Source organism: Clinocottus analis, unplaced genomic scaffold (genome assembly GCF_023055335.1).
Source record: "Clinocottus analis isolate CAN_PGR_092001 unplaced genomic scaffold, fCliAna1.0.p SCAF_16, whole genome shotgun sequence".
NCBI classification, from domain to species: Eukaryota; Metazoa; Chordata; class Actinopteri; order Perciformes; family Cottidae; genus Clinocottus; species Clinocottus analis.
Window position 1 is genome coordinate 14436459 of NW_027175887.1, and position 22682 is coordinate 14459140.

At 43.5% G+C, this 22682-nt stretch overlaps 2 protein-coding genes across 2 annotated transcripts; both read right to left on the reverse strand.

Moving 5' to 3' along the window:
- Positions 1 to 3189: 3189 nt before the first annotated feature.
- Positions 3190 to 5080, reverse strand: gper1 (G protein-coupled estrogen receptor 1). Its single transcript, XM_068579078.1, has one exon. The coding sequence runs from the start codon at positions 5078 to 5080 to the stop codon at positions 3977 to 3979; it is 1104 nt and encodes a 367-aa protein (XP_068435179.1). The 3' UTR covers positions 3190 to 3976.
- A 7536-nt stretch (positions 5081 to 12616) lies between these two features.
- Positions 12617 to 22302, reverse strand: gpr146 (G protein-coupled receptor 146). The gene is made up of 2 exons (XM_068579375.1): positions 21988 to 22302; positions 12617 to 17235 (listed from the first exon to the last, which is right to left on the reverse strand). Exon 2 carries the CDS (start codon positions 17193 to 17195, stop codon positions 16194 to 16196), a length of 1002 nt encoding a protein of 333 aa, XP_068435476.1. The 5' UTR covers positions 17196 to 17235; positions 21988 to 22302; the 3' UTR covers positions 12617 to 16193.
- Positions 22303 to 22682: the final 380 nt, after the last annotated feature.

Genomic DNA, 22682 nt, shown 5'->3' on the forward strand with positions numbered 1-22682 from the left:
TTAGACAGGACATATTTTAAGAGTGCTCACCTTCATGTAGAATATATTTAGCTTGCTTTGTTTTCTGCATTCAGAAATGTCTTGACTGAGCTGTATTAAAGAGGTTTCTAATGTTTTGTTCACCCTCATTAATATCCACAAAGGGTACAAAATATTAGAAGCAACTTTCCACAAAATAAAAGCCAGTACAACAACGTACGACCCGACTTGCAGCCTCTAAAATTATAGTAGAGTTAAATCAACACCTCTCAGATTAAGGACTGAACAACACATTTATTGTGTATTACTTTTGTACAACATCACGTTGTTTTGCACCTAATAAAGTAGTAACTCTGTGTGTTTAGCACATTGTTGTCTTTGAGCATCAGCAGCAAGGTTATAATGAGAATAATGTGCCAACAACAACATCAATTTCATCCAATTTAGTCGGTAAAAAGCACCAGGGTTTGTCATAATTTAGCTGCCTGATCCTCCTTATCCGTTCTATATAATAACATAAAGACATTCTGTTCTTTTACAAAAGATGTATTTGTTGCTCGCAAACTCATTGTTTAATCCAGCATCCTCTAGAGGAAGTATTAAATGTAAGCAAGGGGAAAAGTCACACCCTTTTCCCTTTCTGTGACGTCAGTCACCACAAACCTTTAACCTTACTCAGTAGTCTCAGCTGTACACACAGTCCACTGTCAACCTCTTCTCACAGCATCTTGAATGTGTGTGTGTGTGTGTGTGTGTGTGTGTGTGTGTGTGTGTGTGTGTGTGTGTGTGTGTGTGTGTGTGTGTGTGTGTGTGTGTGTGTGATGTAAAGATGATCCTTTCCTTCATCTCTTCTACTGTGCTGAAATTGAAACGTCCTGGTGTCTCGGTGTTCCTTGTTTATCTCAGTGAACTTGACAGCTCTTATTGGATTATTACTTCCCTGTCTTCCTGTCTTCGTGGCTCTGATAGAACCACGTGCTGTTTACCGAAGAATATAAGTCTTCACACACATCGAAGTCAACATCCAAAATCAAAATATATACTTAAGCTAAACTTAAACTGGTCTGTCTCGTTTGTCCAGGTCTTGAAGACAACGTGTTGATTGCTTTGTTGCAGGAGAAGAGTGCAGGACAAAGGACAGTGAAATGGGAACACCAATGCAACAGACTCTTTACCATCATGGACCACAACAAGTTTAGCATTTTTTGCAGCCCTCTAATAAACAATCACTCAAGCAATCCTCAGCGCTGCTTTCCCAGGCTGCTGGGACTGTTACAGCTGGAATAACAGTTTGTGGTTTGGACTTCTGTTTTTCCCAGTCACGGCGATATCTCTGGCTGCCTCATGCGCAAACACAGCTCAGGCCCACCGCAGGCTGGCAATACACAGATTTGATATGTTGATGGAGAATCCTCAATCTATAGGCGAGTTCTCCGTTGTCTTTTGGCCCTTTGCTACATCACCGCTTTAGCATTTTGTATTTTTTTGTGGGTGTTTTGCACAAATGTAAATAAGAAATAGAATATTCTGTAAACCCTGTTACATTTCATGTAATGCAAAGTGAATTTAAGAAGGTTGTGATATATTATGCAGCACGGATTTGTAACGTTTGCTGTGACGATCGGCACACAATTTGAGGCTGTAAAACATAGTGGCAGGTTTCATTAAAACCTCCGCTATTAAGCCTCAGATGAGAAACTATTTAAAATGTTTAAACTGCACCTGTGTAACCTGGCAATCTGCATTATATTAACTCGCGATCAAGGTGTTAATGAGCATATTCTGTCTGTCAAAAGCATTTAAATCAAATTATAAGGGATTATACTGTCAGAGAATCCACACGTCCAGTGATGGCCTTTGCTACCGAAATATGTCTGATGTCATAAATAAGAAAATCAAGCCACGAATGTGCAGATGTATTATCTTTTAGGTGGAAATGTTTGATAAACATGGCCCGCCCTAGAGCTAAGTAATGGCCCCGTGACACAGTGATACAGGTGTTCCAGACGTGAAAACACAAAAGATGGAAGCAGCTTCATGTTGCCAGCATTGAATGATGTGTTTGTCTCATCCCCTCCTGGCAAAACAACACCTGCCTCTTTGCTTTACCCTCACGCTAACGTGACCTGACAAGTGGGGTAATAACACCACCATCTTTGAAATGAGCACTCACCGACTCCAACAATAACCACAACCACATATATATGAGCTCAGACATCAGATTTTGGGGCTTAATCTCACATTTTATACGTCCTTAATAACACACACATGTGGACACCTGATAGTGTGACTGAACTCAAAATGTCCAGTACAATAAGATATACATAAATTGTGAAGCTACATTCCCCTTTATTTATTCCAAGTGGTACTTAAAAACATATACAACATGACCTAGGTTTATTTTAAATGTTGTTGGGTCTTATTGAAAAACATCACACGACCACTTCCACTTCATACTCCTGGCAAAGTGAGACATTTTCTTTATTTCTAAAAATAGAACACATTGGTTTGCATTGTCCAATGAATGTTTTGCTATACATAAGGCCATTTTCATTCAACAGAAGAAAGAACAAATGTTAGCAGGAATGCACAAAGCAGAGGGGACATTAAGGGAGACACACTGGCCAAAAAAATATTTTTTTCATGCACAGATTATTTTTCAATTTGGAGATTGTGGGCTATTTGTTTCCATAAAATGCCTTCTTTCAGACTAGTAGAAAGAAATCATCCAATATACACATTTAGTTGTTTGCTCTATTTGTCTGTTGAGTTCTCCTAAATTCAACAAAAGGTAGCATAAGGTAAGGCCTCATTTGCATATTTAAACATACATTATATGCAATTCATCAAAAAGTTTGTCATTTCACAACACATATCTTTAAAAGACGTTTTCTCTGAGCCAGAAATCTCCACTTCAGCAGCATTTACAGACACCAAACTTTCCAGTTTCATTCCTATTTCATCAATATCTCACAGAGGAGTTTGTTCATATATCATTCATTGCTTGATTCATGGAACATTTTATTCCAAAGACAAGGCAAACATTTCTTTTTCTATTTTCTTTGGCTGTTGACAGTATTTTCTGATATATGGAGTTAATCAAAGAGATATCTTAAGTGCACAGCAAAATTAAACAATCTTTTTTAACCTGGAACTATCCAATGTTTAGACTTCTGCTTTGGAAATTAGCACATACTAAAATGCCTCGTTTGCATATTTAAACATACATTTTCAGAAAACTTGTCATACAAAACATGATTGCTTTAATGTAAGTAAGCAACTGGGGAAGTTTCATGCTATGGATTGTGTGTCTTTCCGTAACGGTGATGTCCTGGATTGTGTTCACATTTGTTTCACGTTAGGTCATTCCATCACGGGACGTCATGGTGATGTGGATGTGTGTGCTAGTTTCTTTATAAATGCATGTTTTTCTTTTATAAACTGGGTGACATTACATGTGGGTTCTAACTACAATGACCTCTCTGTTGAAGATGAAACGGATTGCCTGATTACATTTAATTATTGTCTGTCTGAAACACAAAGGCTGGTCTCCTCTGACACTCATCTGTTCATTACTTATCTTTGCCCGCTGGCTGTTCTTCAAGAATAGATGCTGACATTTAGCCTGTCACAAGCATTCAATTTACTGTTGCCTGGCTAACTTTATGAAGTACATCAAATCCCCTTAAAGAAGCCAATCCAACATGATAAACACAACTATAGCGTTGCTATATGTGCATCGCTGGCTCCATAAAGGGACACACACGTCATTTCATTTTCATCCTTCTTTGAGTGTACATTCTTGGCGGCGTTGGTGTTTTTGTTCAGAAAGTGAGCGGATTAACTGCAGGCAGGCTGAGGCAAAGCTAAAAAACAGATGAAGAAAGATGAGGTCATAGATCCCACTGGCACTGGGCGATACATCACTCTGATATGAAGATTTCTTAAGCATATTCTGTGGCCTCAGTTTGATAAGGATGGTGCCTCTTCTTAGCGGTCACACCTCTGACACCTCGCCCCTGACAGAGAGGTGTAAATCCAGGCCGTGGTGGCAGAAGCGGTTCACCACGGACCAGCTGGCCTTCTGCTTAATGAAGAGCCGCAGCTTGTCCCTGAAGGTTTCTCCAAGAAAGCTGTAGATAATGGGGTTGAGGCAGCTGTTGGAGAAAGCTGCCAGGTTAACAATGTGGCCTGTGAGCGGGTAGTCGTGCCACAGGGTGGTAGCAGTCCGCTGCGAAGGGTCAGCCGTGCCCTGCAGCAGCTGGATGCTGATGAAGACGTTCTCTGGCAGCCAGCAGATGAAGAACACCAGGACCACCACCACGATCATGCGCAGGGCCTTCTGCCGCCGTGGCCACAATCCACGGTGCTTCTGGGCCCTCATGAGGATCCTCCCGATCAGAGAGTAGCACAGGCCAATGATGGAGAAGGGCACCAAAAAGCCAATGGTGACCTCCAGCCACTGGATCTCGAAGACGTTGGCGAAGCAGAAGTGCACCTCGCCCCTGTGCTGCGTCTGCACAATGGTGAAGGGGAGCAGCGTGGCCAGGATGGAAGCCATCCAGATGAGGCCACAGCTGAGCTTGGCGTGCTGCATAGTCCTCAGCGGGCGGCTGCTGATGGAGCTGGCCAAGGCGACGTATCGGTCAATGCTCATCCACGTGAGGAAGAAGATGCTGCTGTACATGTTGACCTGCAGGAACAGGGACATGAAGGTGCAGAGGACGGCGTAGTCGTAATATTTCTCGTTCAGATTGAAGACCTCAATAAGAGAATCGGCCACCAGGATGAGGTCGGCTGCGGCCAGGTTGACGAAGTAGAGGTCGGGGATGGTCATCTTCTCCCTGTGGTTCAGGTTCACCACCAGGATGAGGATGTTACCAATAAATCCGATAGGAAAGAGGAGGATGGTGTACAGGCAGGACAGGAAGAGACCAACGATGTACGATTGGTGTCTGTCTGAGTCTTCGATCAAATCCCCGGTGTTGTTCTCATTTGAAGTGTTCAGTTGTTCTGTACTGTTAACATATATCCAGACCAGAGAGGTTGTTTGCACTTCCATACTGACTGTAATTGGACTGTTTTGAATTGTGGGCCACATGTAAGTCCCCTGTTGCTGCTACATCGTTAGACAATGTTAGTTCCCAGTGATGTCTCTTTAAAGGGTGAGTCATCTATGCTGCGTTGGCATGCTGACAGAAGTCAGGTGAATGGACAAAAACGGTTACGGTTTCCATGACCTCATCACGTTGACATCAAGGTCCATCTACCAATAGGTGACAAACACACAACAGAAGCACCTCCATGTCTTAAAATGGTCTCTGCAACCCGAGGACTCACATCATCACAAGCTGCGCTCCTGAGATCAGAGGCTGGACTTCTTTCTCTTCTTTTGAGTCATCTGATTTGTTGGTGCATCTTTATTCAGAGAGCACCGACCGGAGACGATATTGCTGTGACACCTGAGCTGTGGAGAGGAGAGGAAACAAATCAGAACATTAAAGACAATTAGGAGCACAGACTTGGAAAAAAAAAGAAGCGATCGTGTGTGCAGTTAAATGAGAAGAACTACGATGAATAGCACTTGTTTCACAAAGAACATAAAGATCTTAAGATGGAGTGTTGTATGGTACAAGTCCACTTTGGAGGCAGACCTTTAAAGGGTCTGAAATGGATGGCAGAGAACTAAGTAAGCACATTAACATTCAAGATGCCGGCTTAAACAGATGCATTGAAATCCTCCTTAGAAATCCTCGGCCAATCCCTCGAGACCGTTTGTCCAGACTTGATGACTTTTAATTGGCGAGACGAAAACATATTTGCCATGAACATTTAACAGAGCTCTGTGTTTTCACGGCTTCAGTGGACAGACATCACACTCAGTTCTCCATGTACACAATACAAAGATGTGTTTACATTACTAACAGTGCTCTTCCTTGGTTGGTGCTTTTCAGGCCCCAAATCTCTGACTTTCTCCAGGGATAGGACTGTTTTCTGTTTGGCAAACGTGACCTTTAGCAAACATCACAGCCTTTTGCGTTTTTATTTCCTCCAGAGGAGACCTTCTGCAATATTAATGCATTCTTATCAACAATTGTCTTTAAAGAAATAATTCAGCTCATGCATGCACATGAAAGCAAAATTCATGCACAGGCTGGAAATCTTACAAATGATCTTCTTGCCATAGTTTTTAAATCCTTCACTACATTCACTATATACATAATCATAATCACAACATCAGTAGCATCCTTTCCTTTTTAATTACGGGAGAGTTCAAACCCTGCACAAAAGCTCCCACAGTTCTATTTTTATCATATTATTATACAATATAGTATAGTATAATCTAATGTTCCTGTAATTTTAACAAATTATTCAGGGCAATGAACTTGTCAACAAAGATGTCCCTGATACCTGAACCCTAACATATGCTTTTCTAACGTCAGGAAAGGATACTTCAAAACAGATTTAAAACATTTTTGAATAAGTTCTTCAGTTTTGAGCTTGTTTTAATCTTCATAAATTCTCCCAAAATCAGTGAGACCGGTTCCTCTCAGAGACGACAACAAGTCACTTCAGACATTGAATGGCAGATATAGAACTAGTTGATGGCATAATGTATAACTTATCATGCAACTGGATTCCTAAGACCTGGCCACACACCTGAACAACCATATGAACCTTAAATGAACCTTAAATCCACATAGTTATCACCTGCAATCTTACTGCAAACTATGCTTTGTTTTTAAAACTTGAAAATGACATAAATCACACAAAGCTTTATTCCATAACCACAAATATTTTTTAAAATAAATTAAAAAAACGTCAAAAGCAGCACTTACTTTTTCAAATTGGGGATTCTTTGCTGCTCCATGCTTGTCCGGTGCAGAGGTCTGAGAGCCAGAGATTTGCAGATCTCATGTCCGGGCTTCTCTTGTGCACCACCTGCTGTTTGGCCCAACCCTGCTGGAGAGGAGAGGAGGGAGAGAGAGGCAGGAGAGGGTCTGTCGCCTGCGCTTCGCTGCCGTGCTTCATCACATTTCCTCGTCTCTCTCCCGGCAGCCTGTGATTCCAGGTGTCTGCTGAGCATCTGTACAGATCCAGCTACTGAACCGGCCGGCGGCTGATTTGAAGAAAGTAGAGTTTGGGCAGTAAATGAGCGAGGAGTTTACCTCCACCAGGTCGGGTTGTTATGGAAACCACTTATATATTTATGCAGTATTTGCTCAACTGGGTCGTCGAGCTCTTAGTCTTAAGAGCTGTGTCAACACACCGTGCATGACCTTTCTTACTTTTTACCATCAACATGTTGGATAAATATCTTATCTTCTGATCTGTATCGATTATTGATCCCTACAGACAACAAACACATGAACCCATTCATATTTACTGTTCATTCTCAATCCTACAATTACATCCAGAGAAGGAGTAAAAAAGCCCTGAGCCTTCACTCTCAATCAGGGGGACGCAGAACAGACTCTTTGCTTCTGGGAAAGGAGTAACAATGACATCATTTGAACTAATCAATGCATCCAAACTGTGGCAGTGGAGACCTATTTGATGTGGCGAGTGTAATGTCTTTAACGGGTGGGGGGCATTAACTGCAGATGCCTGCAATAATCGCAGACATACAATAATCATCTGCAACAACAGAGCAATATATATATATATATATATATATATATATATATATATATATATATATATATATATATATATATATATATGTATATATATATGATATCGAGCAAGCTGCATCATAATAAATCACAGTATCCTCTCTTCAGGATGAAAGCAAAGCGCTGGACACAAGAGTGCATGACACCCATACTTTACAGTTTTCCTGCAAAGGACAGAATGTGACTCTGAGGTCTTCACATGGTGGGAAGGTCACTTCATGCACAGACAACCGGAGGGGAGAGGGAAGTCAAGGCCAGGCCTGGATCACTGCCTGGAGGGTTGGCGTCGCCGCTCCTTTGGCAGCGCTATGTGCTCCGGCTCCAGAGATTTGAATGTCACGCAAACAACAACAACAGAGAGCCAGCGGAGGGAGCGGAGACTGGGCCGGTCACAGCGCGTTCGACATCCACAACTCCAGCTTGGATGTGCTGGAGCGAGTTACAATAGTACAATTAGAGATTTACTGGTTACGGAGGCACTTTTTCAAAGGTTTCAGACAGTTCAGGCAGACAAGTGCAATGCAATGTTACACACATGATGTCCTCTTCTGTTTGTATCCACGGCATCCATGTCATGAGGAGGTCTAATAGCCTGCCCACTTGTTTCTCCTCATGGTATTTCACAAGTCTGACAACAGTTTGGGGAAATTGCATTGAGGAAAAAACTTTTTTTTTTTAATTGTGGGAAACTGGTACTGTTCTATTAATTATGAGCTTTCCAGTAGAATAAAAACTGAGGACAGTAGCTCTAGATTGTGTGCTGATGAAGAGGAAGATGTTCAGCATTTATTTTGGTTCTGTCCAGTTGTTGCATCCTTTTGGCAACCGGGCGACAGATTGGTCTAAACATGCAATTCATTTACCTTCATGCTCTCTCAAAATTATTTGGGGGTTTCAAGGTGATTAAAATCATGATTGAACACTGTTGTGTATGAAAGGTAGAGAAAAAAGAAAAGTATAAATAAATGGTGGCAGCTGGTGGTCTTGCTGGCACAATTTTTTTTTTTTTTGACAAGCGAGGGAACAAGAGAGAATTGAATCTGCGGGTGAGCAGAAGAGATTTTTAGTTGCGGTAGAAAATCGATTCAGCAGCTGGGAGCAAAACGTCTGAGAGGTCATACAGCAAGTCTGATGTGTGAGATGTTCTTTCTGCTACCTGAAATCTCAGTTATTCAGCCCCGCATGACTTGACACAGATAAGGGGAAAGTGTGGACGTGGAGGTCAGTCAGTGGAAAGGTGTCCGAGACAGTCAAAGAGAGAGGGGGAGAGGAAAAGAAAGGGAGGAGAGGGGCCACATTTCCCAGATGGCCTGAGATGAGACCAAGTTAATGAAGTCCCGCGGCACTGAAGCAGAGCGGATGAAATGGGTTATGTTCTTTTTCATTTTGCTGGAAACATTTTCTCACAGTCAAACAAGTCAAACAATGTAAACTACTGTGAAGCCCAGCAGAGCAGTCTTGCTGTATAACTAAAAAATAGTTGTGCCATTGACTGCTTCTTGGATTTCTCCATATTACAAATCACTTCCAAGTAACTGATTAAATAAGCTAGGGTCAACTAAACGGTGATCCTCATTTGGAAAATGTACTGAGAAAAAGTATCCTGCATGTGCTAACTGTGTGACAGGAAAGGATGATTTAAATAAATTAAAGACGCAATGTGCGGCGCAGAAACAGTTATTTAAAGCGACAGGGTGCTCTTTTTTACCGTATTTTTATGTCACCTTTATGGCAAATCATCTGCCTTCCGGTCTGTTGCCTCTTCATGATCTCCATGACTCACAATTGAAGCATTGTGCTTCAACTGTTTCCTCTGTGAGACCAACAGCAGTCGTTGTGCTTGAGAGAGAGGGTGCATTTACTCTTTGTGTCCACTGGGTGGCCCACTGGTATAAACAGTGAATACTGTTTGCCAAGGGGATGAAAATGTAAAGATCACTGCTCAAGCTCTTGCTGAACCAGAGAAACATGGTGAGAATGGTGAGGTGAGTGACTTCCAAAGGGTCTGAGGGCTCAAAGATTGGATTACACGGTCAATTACCACGAGGATCCAACATCTGCTTTGGGCTCGGTTTTCTGTTACGATAACCATGAAATCATAGCATCATGCAGAAAACATATTATCGTAATAGCTTTTGTTTTCTTGTAAAACAAAGAGGCCATCTATGAATGAAAAAAAACAAAAACAAAAAGACTCACCACCGAGTGACATCTAATCAACAAGACAACATTACCAGTGCTGTTAATGGGAAGTTGTGGGGTTTAACTGCTTGTGGTCGGGGAAGTGAAAGTGGGAGGTCTAGAGGAGGAGGGTACAACACCCTCATCTGCCTCCACTTACCAGTCTGAAGTGCTTCTGGCTCCATCGAACATCTCCCACAGCCACAACCACAACCTCTGAGTGGAACATGCACAGTCCAGCTCCTCTGCACTGCTTCAAGGGGCCATGTTTGATATTTAGCTGATGCCGGGATTTTATTGTTAGTGTATTTTTTTTCGTGAAGAGGAAGAGCAAAGAACAGGACTGGCAGGGGAGGAAGGGCGGATTGTTTTTTAAAGCATCTGCCCTGGTCCATTTGTCTCCCTGGAGCTGAGGGGATGTGGCGGGGTCAAAGATGAAAGGCTCCTTCCTGTGTAGGATTCATATGATGGGAGCATTTAAACATGTCAAGGACAACATTGGAGACCAGAACTGCAGAACTTGCTTTTGATGTTTCACACACAGGCTTCAAATGAAGCCACGGAAGTGCAGGAAGGTGGCGTACGGCCAAGACACACTTTCAGCCAGGAGACGGCTGCTTGTGTCCCGTGTGAACCCAGTGGTACCAAGAAGTTCTGTTTTGTTCCAAACCATGATGTCAATCAAGCAGTTGTGTTGCCTGAGCCCAACACGGTAGTTGTCTTGTTTACATGTACAATGCGTCCATGTGTTTCAGACTTTTACCTCGGAAACATACCAGAGAGAGCAGTGTGACTGTGTGGGAACATCATTTTGTTGCTCGAAATGTCCAACCTTTACTATTTAATTTATTTTATAGTAGTTTTGTGACGTGAGTAGAATTCACTCTCTCGAGGTCTGACGCATTTACTCTCTTTCTCTTTCACCGCATCGTGTGTCACATTGTGTGGGATAGATTTGAAAATACTGAACGGTCTCGCCTTGTTCTAGTCATTACATTCTGCAGCCCAATTTGAGCCACATTAACATAAACAATGGTGGTCTGAGGGTGTGTGTGTGTGTGTGTGAAATCTGGTTCACAGCCAGATAAAACATTTGAAGCTACAAGCCAAACACTCCAGCTTCATAGGTGGTCTGATGTTATGATAGACTGATGTTGACCTTAATCATTTTGGTCTGGATGAAGACTAAATGTAGCACGTAAAAAAAACTGTGCTGTCAGCGTTACCCCGTTCCAGATGGATGCTTTTCCAGTTCAGAGCTTTTTCTGATGCAACCTGAGGAAAATGATGCAAAACATTAATTTTGGCTGCACACAACTTCATTTTTGTAAATCAGATATTAAGAGTTGAGAGACATACATTTATATTATGGAATTCTGCTATCAAACCTTTATTTGATGAGATGCATTAATACAACCCATATATATATATATATATATATATATATATATATATATATATATATATATATATATATATATATATATATATATATATATAAACACTGGGACGGTGAGAAACCATGCAGAACGAGTAGATTACTAAAAAGTATTTAACCGAGAAACCAGCCTAGTTGCGCCAACTCTTCACCAATAAAAGAAGCTAGCAGCTTTAACTCACCAAGTTAGCCTTAGCGGCAGCTCCCCCCTTCAGGCCTCCTTCCTTAGCCACTCGCCCCAAAAACATATATTTTTCTCATGTTATTTGATTTATTGATGTAGGGATTTAAAGAGAATTTAAATATGACAAAAATGGTTTCTAAAAACGCATTACCCACACTAGCTGCCAGCAGTCAGTTAGCTTAGCTTAGCACAATGCCTGGGAACGGGGAAACAACCACTTGTTGCCTAGCACAAAGCTAAAAGCAGCAATAATTAGACAGCAAGGACAAGAAAGTAACTTGTATTATTAGTCCTTTATTGGTTGATGACCTTTCTTCTGGCTCGACAACCTATTTCTAGTGACCAGTGTCGTATTCTCTCAGCTGCATTACTTCTGATAAATCCAACCCCGTTGCATCATTAGTTTCCCGCTCTACAAGAAGAGAAAGAAGCCCATAAATACACACTGTAACTGCACTGCACCGAGTGACTGATGTTTTGTGTCCTTTGCAAACAAATATATATAAAAAGCCCTGTGGAACGCCAGAGGAAAAGGGAAAACCATGACAACCATGTTCGATTCACTCCATTATCATATAATTTCCAGATGTCGTACATATAATTCAAGAGATCCCCCTCTTGCTGCTGGACCTCTTCTGTTTGCTCTGCGGTTTGGCTCCTCCAAAGATGTTGAAAATATATATTGTGCAATCAAATGTTACAGTTGCCGAGTCAACAGCTGATGCATCATGGGTACCTTACCTCTGCATCCATTGCTAAGTTAGATTTTCAGTCATCGTCTCAACTCTCTTAGCTTCCTGTTGCAGCACCGGGTTTTTTTACGCCCCCCCACGCGCCCCCCCCACCCCCGGACAAACAGCTCTGTGTGTAGCATTGTTCGATCAGATGTAGCCTACACAGCATTGTTTGCACTGAGGACAGGACGGTCAGACCCACAGGAGACAAAACAATTCCCAGAATTCCTGGAACGCTGTTGTTTTCCCCCAGTCAGAGTGGCGTGGTTGAAGGGGGTCTCGCCACAAGCAATCTGCTGTTGGCTGTGCGGCGACCTCACTCCCACGGTCACTGCAGCTCCAGGGAGAGAAGAACCTGGACGAGCTGCACCGCCGTCCTGACCCCATCACCGGGTCGAGGAGCAACGGGGAACAGTGTCCTGGCTGGAGTCCAGCGGTCAGCCTTTTTTTTTTTTTCAAATGAAAAAGTAAAGCGAGAATAGTCATTTTCCATTTCAAGCGGGACATTTTTGATGGGAACAAAGCACCAATTCCAAGTTCTGTCTCCTATAAACTTGTCAAATTTAGTTAACGTGTTGCACAAACAGAAACATTTGGCATCAATCACACCAAGCAGCCTTTCAACAACAAACCGCACAGCAGATATTTTGTTTAAAAAACTTGAATAACGTCAGTTTCATTGAAATAAGGAGTGGTAAAAGTTAAGTTTATTATTTAATCAGTCTTTGACTCAGTTGACAATAGAGTAGATTGCTTACAGAATCTAAATATATCTATCTCTCAGAAAATACTGTTTTTGAAAGAGCATGGTATCTTCCTGTAAATCTCTCACATACATTATATACACATTGTTTTGTATTATACATATACACTCACAAACACAGTCACAAAAAGCATCACATCTGGAAATGGGTTCATTTGGACTTCTGAGGTTTTGCTGTTCAAATAGCTAAAATGCATCTGCATACATTCGGCACACGAGAGCTTTGAGAGTGTTTTTTACACGTCTGGTCTTTATGCGTTTCAGCAATTTATCTGAACTCTGATTATTGCTCCAATGTCACGGCTCCTCCGAAATAATAAACCAAAACTCAAGAACTGAGCAGTAATCCGAGGCTGGCGTGACATCGAGCCGAATTTAATGAAGCTTTATTTGCCAGTTGTTCGCATCGTGCAGTCGGTCCATTAGTGGCGATCGCTAATTATTCTCTCTGCCAAGAAATAAGCCCCGTCTCTTGGCAAGATATTTATTAAGCGATTGAAGGGGAAATTCAGAAAAAAAAACATCAAGGAAATCTAATTTAATTTTAGTGCTAAAAGTGAGGTCTTCTTGTGTAATTGCAACCAAATTTAGATGACACATATCCACTCCAAGCCATCTTGCAATAGGTGGTGGTATTTGGCCTACAGGTGGCGCTGCAGCAACACGGTAGGTTTGGCCGGGCCGTTCATTTTTTTGTAGTCAGATGTTGAACAAAACGTCAATCTCGGGAACTCTTTTTTTTTTTTTTTTAATGATCACATTAAGAAGTTTGGAGTTTTGTCGAGTGCCTTCTAGTGAGTTGCCTCTTCACAAAATGAAAGTAAGTTAATTAAATATCAGTTCTTTCCAGATTACCTGCATGAAAAAGCCCTCACAGGAACACGTTCACGTGTCACAAAATGAGAAAAAACTGTGAAACACTCAAGTCTATTCACATAAATCAAGTGTCAATGTTGATTAAATACAAGTGTTTTGGTGACTGCAATCTCTAACATTATATAAAATGGACTCCATCTTTAACAAAAGCTGCTCACACTTCCATCTTCAGGCTGTGAAGCTTTGATTCAAACCACGCATCGTTAACCACGCGCACTACTGTTTGCCTTCCAACCCCAAATGAACAGTCGGCTTCTGGACTTTGAACTGAGTTTGAATAATGATTAACTGTGTCACGATATGGACATGTTTGGGGGTTTTTTTTCTTCTCAAAAAAAGGGCAGCACATAATGTAAACACACAGACTCAGTTGAAAATAAACAGTACTTCTAACTGATTGACTGCAGATACACACCAGGGTGGGGCTACGCAGCCAACGTTCAAATGTTCGACCCCGCCGGTCACGAGATGTTTCAGAAAATAACAGCATATGTGATATAATGTCATAATCTTAATAATAACTTCACATATGTATGAAAAGCATCACATCTGGGTTGTTGCACATCTGGCAATCCCTTCAATATTATAGCAAAAGCCAAGCACATTTTATAGCACAAGAATTTTAGCTTTTATTGTTAAGTTAAAAGTAAATCTAACATAAGTGCCCTTCTTTAATCATTGTCTGTGAGTAAATATAACGGTTGCCATTTATCTTCAAGTGATTGCCCCACCCTGCTGTGTTTCCATTCACAGGATGCTTAAAATAAAAACAAGCCCTCCAATTCAGAAAGCAAATTTAAACAAATGCAGTAATGCAGCGGCACTCATGCAAAAGCACATTTTCTACATGTTTTTTTCATTTTCTAACTGTGGTTCATCACCTCATGTCTGTTCCTAAGTGGCAGGCAAGAGAGCAAAGCAGCTTCACCATTAAATGAGCACATTAGCTCACTGGTTCTGGGGCAGCATCACACATGAGGCCGTCTGCAGGTGCTCCACAGGCGAGTGGTTTATAATATGTGACGGTTTTGATAGTGACCCAGTAAGGTCTCATATTTCCACCGCAAGAACGCTTCCAACCACTCAAACAACTCTGGGAATGCACATGCCACCTCCTCAGGGCCCTCTCTGTGACACTGTGGGACTGCACTGACCCCGAGTGAGGCTCTCCATGCAGGATTCCTCAACAGAGCTCATGGAGAGGGAGCGGGGGGGGCTGAAGCTCTCTGCTTATGGCTGGTGATGTGATTTCAGCAGAGATCACAAGAGGTATACCGGTTATGTCCAAAAGCCTGAACACGAGCTGTAAAGGAGAATGTACAGTCATTTATTTGATGATCTTTGAAGTGAGAATAATCTCTTTATGCCTGTCTCAACCTCACAACCCAATTTATAAAAGTGAAGTACAAGTACAGTAAGTCTAGCTTTAGGGTCGTACTGGGAGGAAGAAACTGTTTGAAATAAAGAGACCATTGATTTTGTACTTTTTTTTTTAAAATGTGAAGTTGATTTACTCTGATAATGGGGAATCACGTTCAAGCCCCTGGTTCTCAGTCAAGAGATCAAGGCTTCCAAGGCCCTCTTTGAGGGCAGCAAACACTGATGTTTACTGGCAGCGCAAAACGTAATGTTGACACATGCAAAGCAAGTTGCTCAGCTGTGGTGGTCACTGATATACCGGCCACCATCTATCAATGCAGGGTCCATTATTAACCAAGATAATTTGACTATTAAAGTTCATATAGCCAGCTGGTTTCTGCTTGCGTGACAGCAGAGAGCATCGCGTGTCTATGAATTATTCTCCTTGGAGCTTATAAACATATCTAGTAGCATATCGTGATTCGACAGTAAATTCTTGGCGGTCGTGCGTCGGTCAAACCTGCACACTGTCAGCAGCATATTCACAACACACCCGTATCGGAGGAGCTGCAGCCGCTGCGGTGGCATAGTGCTTGAGAGTCCCCCTGCTAACAAGAGATTTCATGAGTGTCTGTGTGAAACGCATCGGGTCGCTATCAGCTGATTGTGCCAATCTACCGCCCGCAAACTAGACGCTCAAGTGTCTTAGTGGAAAACTTCACTCAGTGACAAAAAAAAAAAACAGCACTTAGTGGTTTTTTGCTTTGTTTGTTAATGTGGAACTTTGAGAGATCCGATTTTGGAAAAGGTGAGCGGAAATTCCACAGTTAGCTAAGTCGCTCCTAACACAGTCCAGCGCAGCGAGGGAGCCCAGTCAGATACTGGCTCCGTAGTGGGGAGATAAGTGCCGGCTACGCCAAGAGGCTGGAAAGGGGGAAGCGGAGGGGCATGGTCAACTCAAAGGGGTTGTGTGTGTGTGTGTCTGTGTGTTGGGGAGGGGGTCTCACGTCACCACTTGCTGCACTGTTGAGCGTTCATGAGGGCAGGACTGGTCTCTGCAGTGCAGCCTCCTGAGCAGCCGCTGCAGCTTGCTGGAGAAGTTCTTGTTCATCTGCCGATACATGAGCGGCATCGCAAAGCTGCTGGAGAAAGCCAGCAGTTTGGACACGCACCTCAGGAAATGATACGTCGGCAAGTAATGCGCGTTGCTAATGTACCCCGGAGCGCCGGCGACAGTGTGTACCAACAGGGTCATGTAGTACGGGGTCCACAGTACGAACTGCACGCAGACTGAGGCGAGCAGCAGTCTGTGGATAGAAGGGTCCAAGCGGGCGGAGTCCTGGTCCAGAGGCGTAGACTCCTTCCTGATGCGCAAAATGAGCACGAAGGCATAGAGAACGGCCACGGCTGGAACCACGTAGCCGATGAACATCATGATGGCGTCTGCCGCCTCCTTGTTTTGCATTTTGGAGCACTCCACCATCTTCGTGGAAATGTGGTTGCACACGTAGAAGAGCAGCGAGGAGAAGCTAGTGAGCACCGCGCCGCCCCAGATGAAGCCGCACACGTGCTTGGTGTTGTACACGCTGGACATGTACGTGCGCGGCAGCGCCCGCTCGATGTAGTAGTCCAGGCTGAGCAGCGTGGTGGAATACATGATGACCAGCGAGGAGATGTTGAAGAGGATGAGCAGGGTGATGTAGACCTCGTTGTTGTACTCCCACGCGTGCCAGCGGGTGAAGGTGGAGCTCAGCAGCTCCACGGGGGCCACCAGGTTGAGCACGAGGCCCGCGATGGCCATGTTGACGAAATAAACATCCGGCATGGTCATGGACACCTTGTTGGAGAGGTTGACCACGACCAGCAGCACATTGTAGCACAGCCCCAGCGGGAAGCACACCAGGAGGTAGATGAGGGAGAAGACCGACAGGATGAGGCCAAAGTCCTGGCAGAGTCGGAAGTCCACGCTGGTGTCGGTCTCATTGTAAACCATGCAGAGCCACATCGCTGGGCTCCGACACAGGACAAGTCTCTCAGTGGGTCGACTGCAGGCAGAGAGAGAGAGAGAGAGAGCAGGATACAGGAGTTAGCGACAGAGCAGATCATGAAGCTCATATTTTATCAATTACCCGGTGATGATTAGACACAAAAGTACCCGTGTGGAAACCTGCTGGTGCTCAGCAGACTGTAAGAGGACCAGCTCTCTGTAGTCATGAAGCTCAGCTAACAAGAACACTGTGAGTCTTAGTTTCAGGTAAAACATAGATATGATTATTATATTCCACTCCTGCTAAGTTTTGAGGAAGTCACAGAAAAAACTAAAACCACATTGTGCAAAATCCAACCCTCCGTTTTTGCTGACTGGAGGAGCAAACGAGGCCGAAACACAAAAACCTGTCGGCCACGGCGCAGCCATTGTGCCCCGGGTAACACTGTTACTTTCACTTCACTGCATCTGACTGGCTGGATACAAACGCCCCACAATATGTTTCCTCAAAGTGCACCATTTCTCCTCACACCGGGCAGAGCAAGTGTCTGACGCCTCCCTCTGTCACAGCCGCATGGAGGGGCATTACTAGCTGTGCTGTGCTTGAGCTTTTCCCATGGTCGAGCAGAACACTTTTCTTTACCTGACACTTTTACAGACTGCTTTTGGTGTTACTACGTCTGAGTAAAAGCACTTTAACCTTCTGTTCAGGTTGACTGGGCGGGGGTAGAGAAGGTGATGATGGGTCGATTTATAAAGAGTGAAATGTGAAGCAAGCTTTGGCGGAGGGTCAGAGAGGATCGAGTCGCGAGGTTGGAGTTCGGGGCGAGGTCAGAGAAAGGAACCGTGCGCATGTCGGGAGTGTTTGGGACCAAGCTCAACGGGGGCTGCAATTTGGAGAAAAATAAACTTACATAACACTGTCTTGCATTATTAACGCATGACATTTTAAATAAATTATTGAATCATTAATTGGTCAAGGATGTGGAAGATCACGAGGTCCATCGCAGGATTGCGGTGAAAAGTCATCCAAGTTCATCGTCTTTTACTTCCTCTGCGATCATTTGGCAGTTATTTTTCCACATGTTGGAACGATCCTCTGAAGAGCAAATGAAGAAAAAAAAAAAAAAATGAACATAAAAAAATGAAACTGTTTTCAGGAAGATGAGTAACGATGCCAGTAAAAGGGGAAGAAGCATTCTTCCGTTTACTTACGTAACGCCACTACAGAGGGGCTGTTTTGGCCTCCAGCCTCAGACACAGACGCACATGCACACACGAGGGCTCGGCCCCTCCTCCGTAACGCTTTAAATGTCTGTAATGAGACTATCGTGGAGGCTGGAGCGCAGAGCTGGACTGAACCAGGAGTAAGAAAGCGGAGAGTTACCCTTTCACAAAGACAGGAGCCCCGGTCAGACCTCTTGTAAACACGGCTCTCCAACAGAAGCAGCTCAGTGACTCATTTACCGAACCAGGCCTTGACTAAAGTACATAATTAGCTATGGTTCGCTTGCATGGATTATGTGCGTTTCCTCTGAATGGGTTTGGAGACTGGAGGAAGTTTGTTTGCTCTTCACCCCTTCAACAACCCCTGATCACTTAAGGAGATAATGACAGAAGAAGTTGGTGATTATTAAAGGGAACGCAGTCCATTGAGGCTGGATGTCCCCACTCATTAGCACCTGCTGTGCCCAGACGTGTTAGCCACCCTTTCATTAGCACTTTGGCTACAGCTTCTGAGAGTGACAGGGCTCCTCATATTCCACAATAAAGGGTTTGTCTTGCACTGGTTGTCAGTTTGTTTCCACATACTCGGTCTCCTGTTGCGCTTCAGACACCCTTTGCAGAGTATTCGATGCAAGAGCGGGACAATCAAAAACTGAAGCCGTGGTATTTTTGAACGCGTACTGGACTGAAGGTAAATAGTGGGAAGTGAAACCTCGGAAATTCCTATGTTTACCAACTGAAAGTGACAGAAACTTGAGAGCATGTACACACATATTGTGTTCAACACTCGTGGGAATTCCACAAAATAGGCCGAACCCTTTAATGGAGCAGTTTCCGCAAAATAGTCAGAAAATGTCAGTATCTACAATATCCGAGAGCAAGTTCCTGTAAAGGTTGAAAACACAACAATACTTTAAAATCATGGTATTTATATTGAGTTTGTGAACAACCACTACTAGCTTTTGCACCTACTGCATCAATTCCCGCTGGGCGACCTCTACTTTCGTTGCACTTTAGCGCCGCACATTTTACCAGCAGCCCCAGATAATGAAATCTTTCATTTTCCACTATGCTGAGGGGACGAAAGGGGCAGGCGAGGTGAAAGAAATAAAGTCTACTCCTAGTGAAAGCGTACGAGCCATGTCTGTTTGAGTTCAGAGGAAAAAAAGAGCCATTTCAATTTGAAGTCAGATGGGAGCGATGCTGGGACGTCAAAGATATGCTGTGAACACATAAGCAAAACAAAATGCAATATCTGCTGTTGTTATTACAGCATGTACTAGTACTTCATGAGGCATCTAGTATGCAAAGCAGTTACTGAAGTATGCACGTGGGTATGTGGAATAAAACCAGGAGAAATGTGGCTTCCTGATAGCGGCTCACCGTAAAGGTGCCGTCCGTAAAGTTACACGACTAGGTAAGAATAGCCTAAGCTCTTGTAAGAGCTCCTCTTGATGACTTTGACCGCAGTCGTAGACTCGATTAAGCCCCGTCTGAACCTTTTGCCTCACTCCATGTCAAAAGTGGTTAAGTCAAATATTCCCAGAGGGGGAGGCCGGGCTTCGGCCCCACCAAGCACGACCTCGTAAGAGTGACGCCCATGTGCTTGACGTCTTAGCGTTCTGAAGCCAGATCTCACGGGCCGATGGGAGCAGTGTGACATACTAGGCCCACACCCCTCATATATCCTTACTGGAATTTACAGGCTCTTCTCAGAAGAGTGATGTCACCTGATTGGCTACCCGCGTCTGCTGCAGCAGCAGCGTGCAGCAACGGAAATACTACAGAAAGACAATACGGTGAAGTGTAACACAATGACATTTAATGCACAAAGCTGCATAGCAATTCATAGTGTACAGTTTTAAGTACCTGTTCACAGAAGTACTAGACTACTATTAGTATGAGAGGCCATTAAGGAAGTCTTGTCTGGTTCTCGTGCGTCTCTCAGCTGCCTTTTAATCTTGGAAAGCGGCCCATTAACGGAGAGCATTAATGAACCATTTGACTTCAGGTGCATGCTAATGCTGCACAACATTTTGCAAATTAAAACGACTAAGCTCTCAGAGGTGATTAAAATACTTGCCATCAACTCCATTTTTGTGAAAAATGGTTTAATATAATTCAGAATTGTTTTTGCCAAAAAGCATCACGAGTCCCCACAGACTCAAGTCACAGAGCTGAAACAGGGAACCAGGGGGCTTGTTTTTGACTGGATTATTCCTTGGCAAACTTCTTTCCTTGAGGGGTTAATCACAAAACTAAAAGCTTCAATATGTTGATGATTGAATTGACTGATTGTTTTGTAAAAAAAAAACAAAAAACACAGCATTGCCTCAGGTTCAAGTTCTAGTGGTAGGGGCTCTGGTCGAGCACGGTCACGCACGGCCAGTCAAGACGGCTTTCTCAGCGTCTATTCAGAAACATGTTGAAGTGTGACAGACATACAACAAAGTCAGAGTTCACTGGTCAGCACAAAGCAGGCTTACTGCCATTAAGCTACGGCACACATGGCCATGTCACATGGATGAAGTTGACAACAACAAGTGCAAAGCCTAAATCTCAAGAGGCATTTAATTTGGCGGGCTGTGTGAATTATCTGAGCAGAACTCATTTGTCAGAAAGTAGCCTTCACTCAGCCGCCAGCTGCTTTCCATAATTAGTGGGACCTAAATAGTCGCCAAGGGGAAGATCTGTTGTTATTAAATTGTGGCTTCAAAAGCTGATGAAAAGTCTTGATGTCATTAATCAAAACAAAGATGTCAAGCCTTGGACAAAAAAAATGAAGAAAACCACCCATTAGGAGAACATATTAATGTGCCTATGTAGAAATAATAAAGAAGAAATAATCCAACATTGATATTAACCCTCAAGTAGTAAATGTCCTTAAATGTTAATAATAAATCAACTTCATGAGGCTAAACATAAATATATTACACACACCCACACACACAAATAGTAGCCTAATTACTCATTGATGGCCTGCCATCTAAGGCCATATATTAGTAGATGTACTAGGCTGCCTGGTCTTAAATAGACTGCTAGTTTTAAACATATGATTAATTTAGCTGTCACGTGACATCCTAATAGCTCTAATGACAGATGTCATATCAACGAGATAATGGCTCATATGAATTCAACGAGTTTTCTCCCACAGCTGTATAAGGAGACCTCTGAATAAACTGAGAAACTTTATTTCTCCCTCCTCAGCACTCGAGAAAGCTGATCCCGTGAGAAACATCTTCAAGGTGATGTTTTCCAAATATAAACGCGTCGTTGGGACCGTGGACCGACTCGGGCAGAACCGGGCACAGAAAACTCCCAGCAAGCTTTTCGTGTTTCACGTTTGTTGTTGCGGACTTTGCGTCTCTCTCCATCACACTTGACTGCGCCGATCAAAGCGTGCATAGCTGTCACGGCTTCACATTATTACTGTGTTGGCACAGAGACTCTTCACTCGCGTCCACGGGGCTGTAAATGTAAACTCACGTTTGTCCCTCTCTGCAAGGTGGAACTCAAACGCAACATTATTGGGTCCAGATGATAGCAAAGAAAAGAAAAGAGGAAAAAAGAGAGGAAAACTCACCAGAAACGTATAGATTTGGCTCGGGGACAAACCTACGGTGGCATCGGGTCTGGATGTAACGTTAGCATTTCCACTGGCATTTCTCGGTCGTTTCATTTTACAAACACGCATCCTAAAAAACTCCCGCTTCGGCTCCTCCTCGCGCTCCCAACGGCTGAAAACCAGCAAGAAGAAGCGCTTTTTTTTTTTACGGCGTTTCGGTAAAGACTGACTTCATCTCTCAACTTTTCGACGAGGCTTGTTCTGAAAAGGGGGCTGTCCGCTGCAGACTTTACTACTGCTGGAGTGCTGCTGAGCCCTACAGTGTGTACACACGTGACCCTCCCCCACCGCACTACTGCTGCGTACGCTCGCGCGGCCCGGGATGGCCGTTCTCTGTTCTGATTGGACAAGAGGGGGGAGGGAGGCGGGGCGCGAGGGAGACCGAGAGGAACGCACACACATGCACGCGCCAGTTCACTAGTTCACACAAGTTCACTAAAAATATTGAGCAATGTATTATTAGATGAAATCGATTAGTAAGTAAACACAAGTATTCACGTCATTTCCCGAGTGGGGAGTTTGAACGGTGCCGTGGCTTTCAAAATAGAGTTTGTTTGAGTGTTTTTGTTTTGTCCCTTATTTAGAGTTCCTCACTGGACCCAACCTCATCCTAACCCTCCTAAACCTTAATTAAAGGATGGGTTCAAAATGAT

Coding starts and splice junctions, on each gene's coding strand:
- gpr146 (XM_068579375.1), bottom strand. CDS start 17,195: ATGTGGCTCTGCATGGTTTACAATGAGACCGACACCAGCGTGGACTTC.
- gper1 (XM_068579078.1), bottom strand. CDS start 5,080: ATGTGGCCCACAATTCAAAACAGTCCAATTACAGTCAGTATGGAAGTG.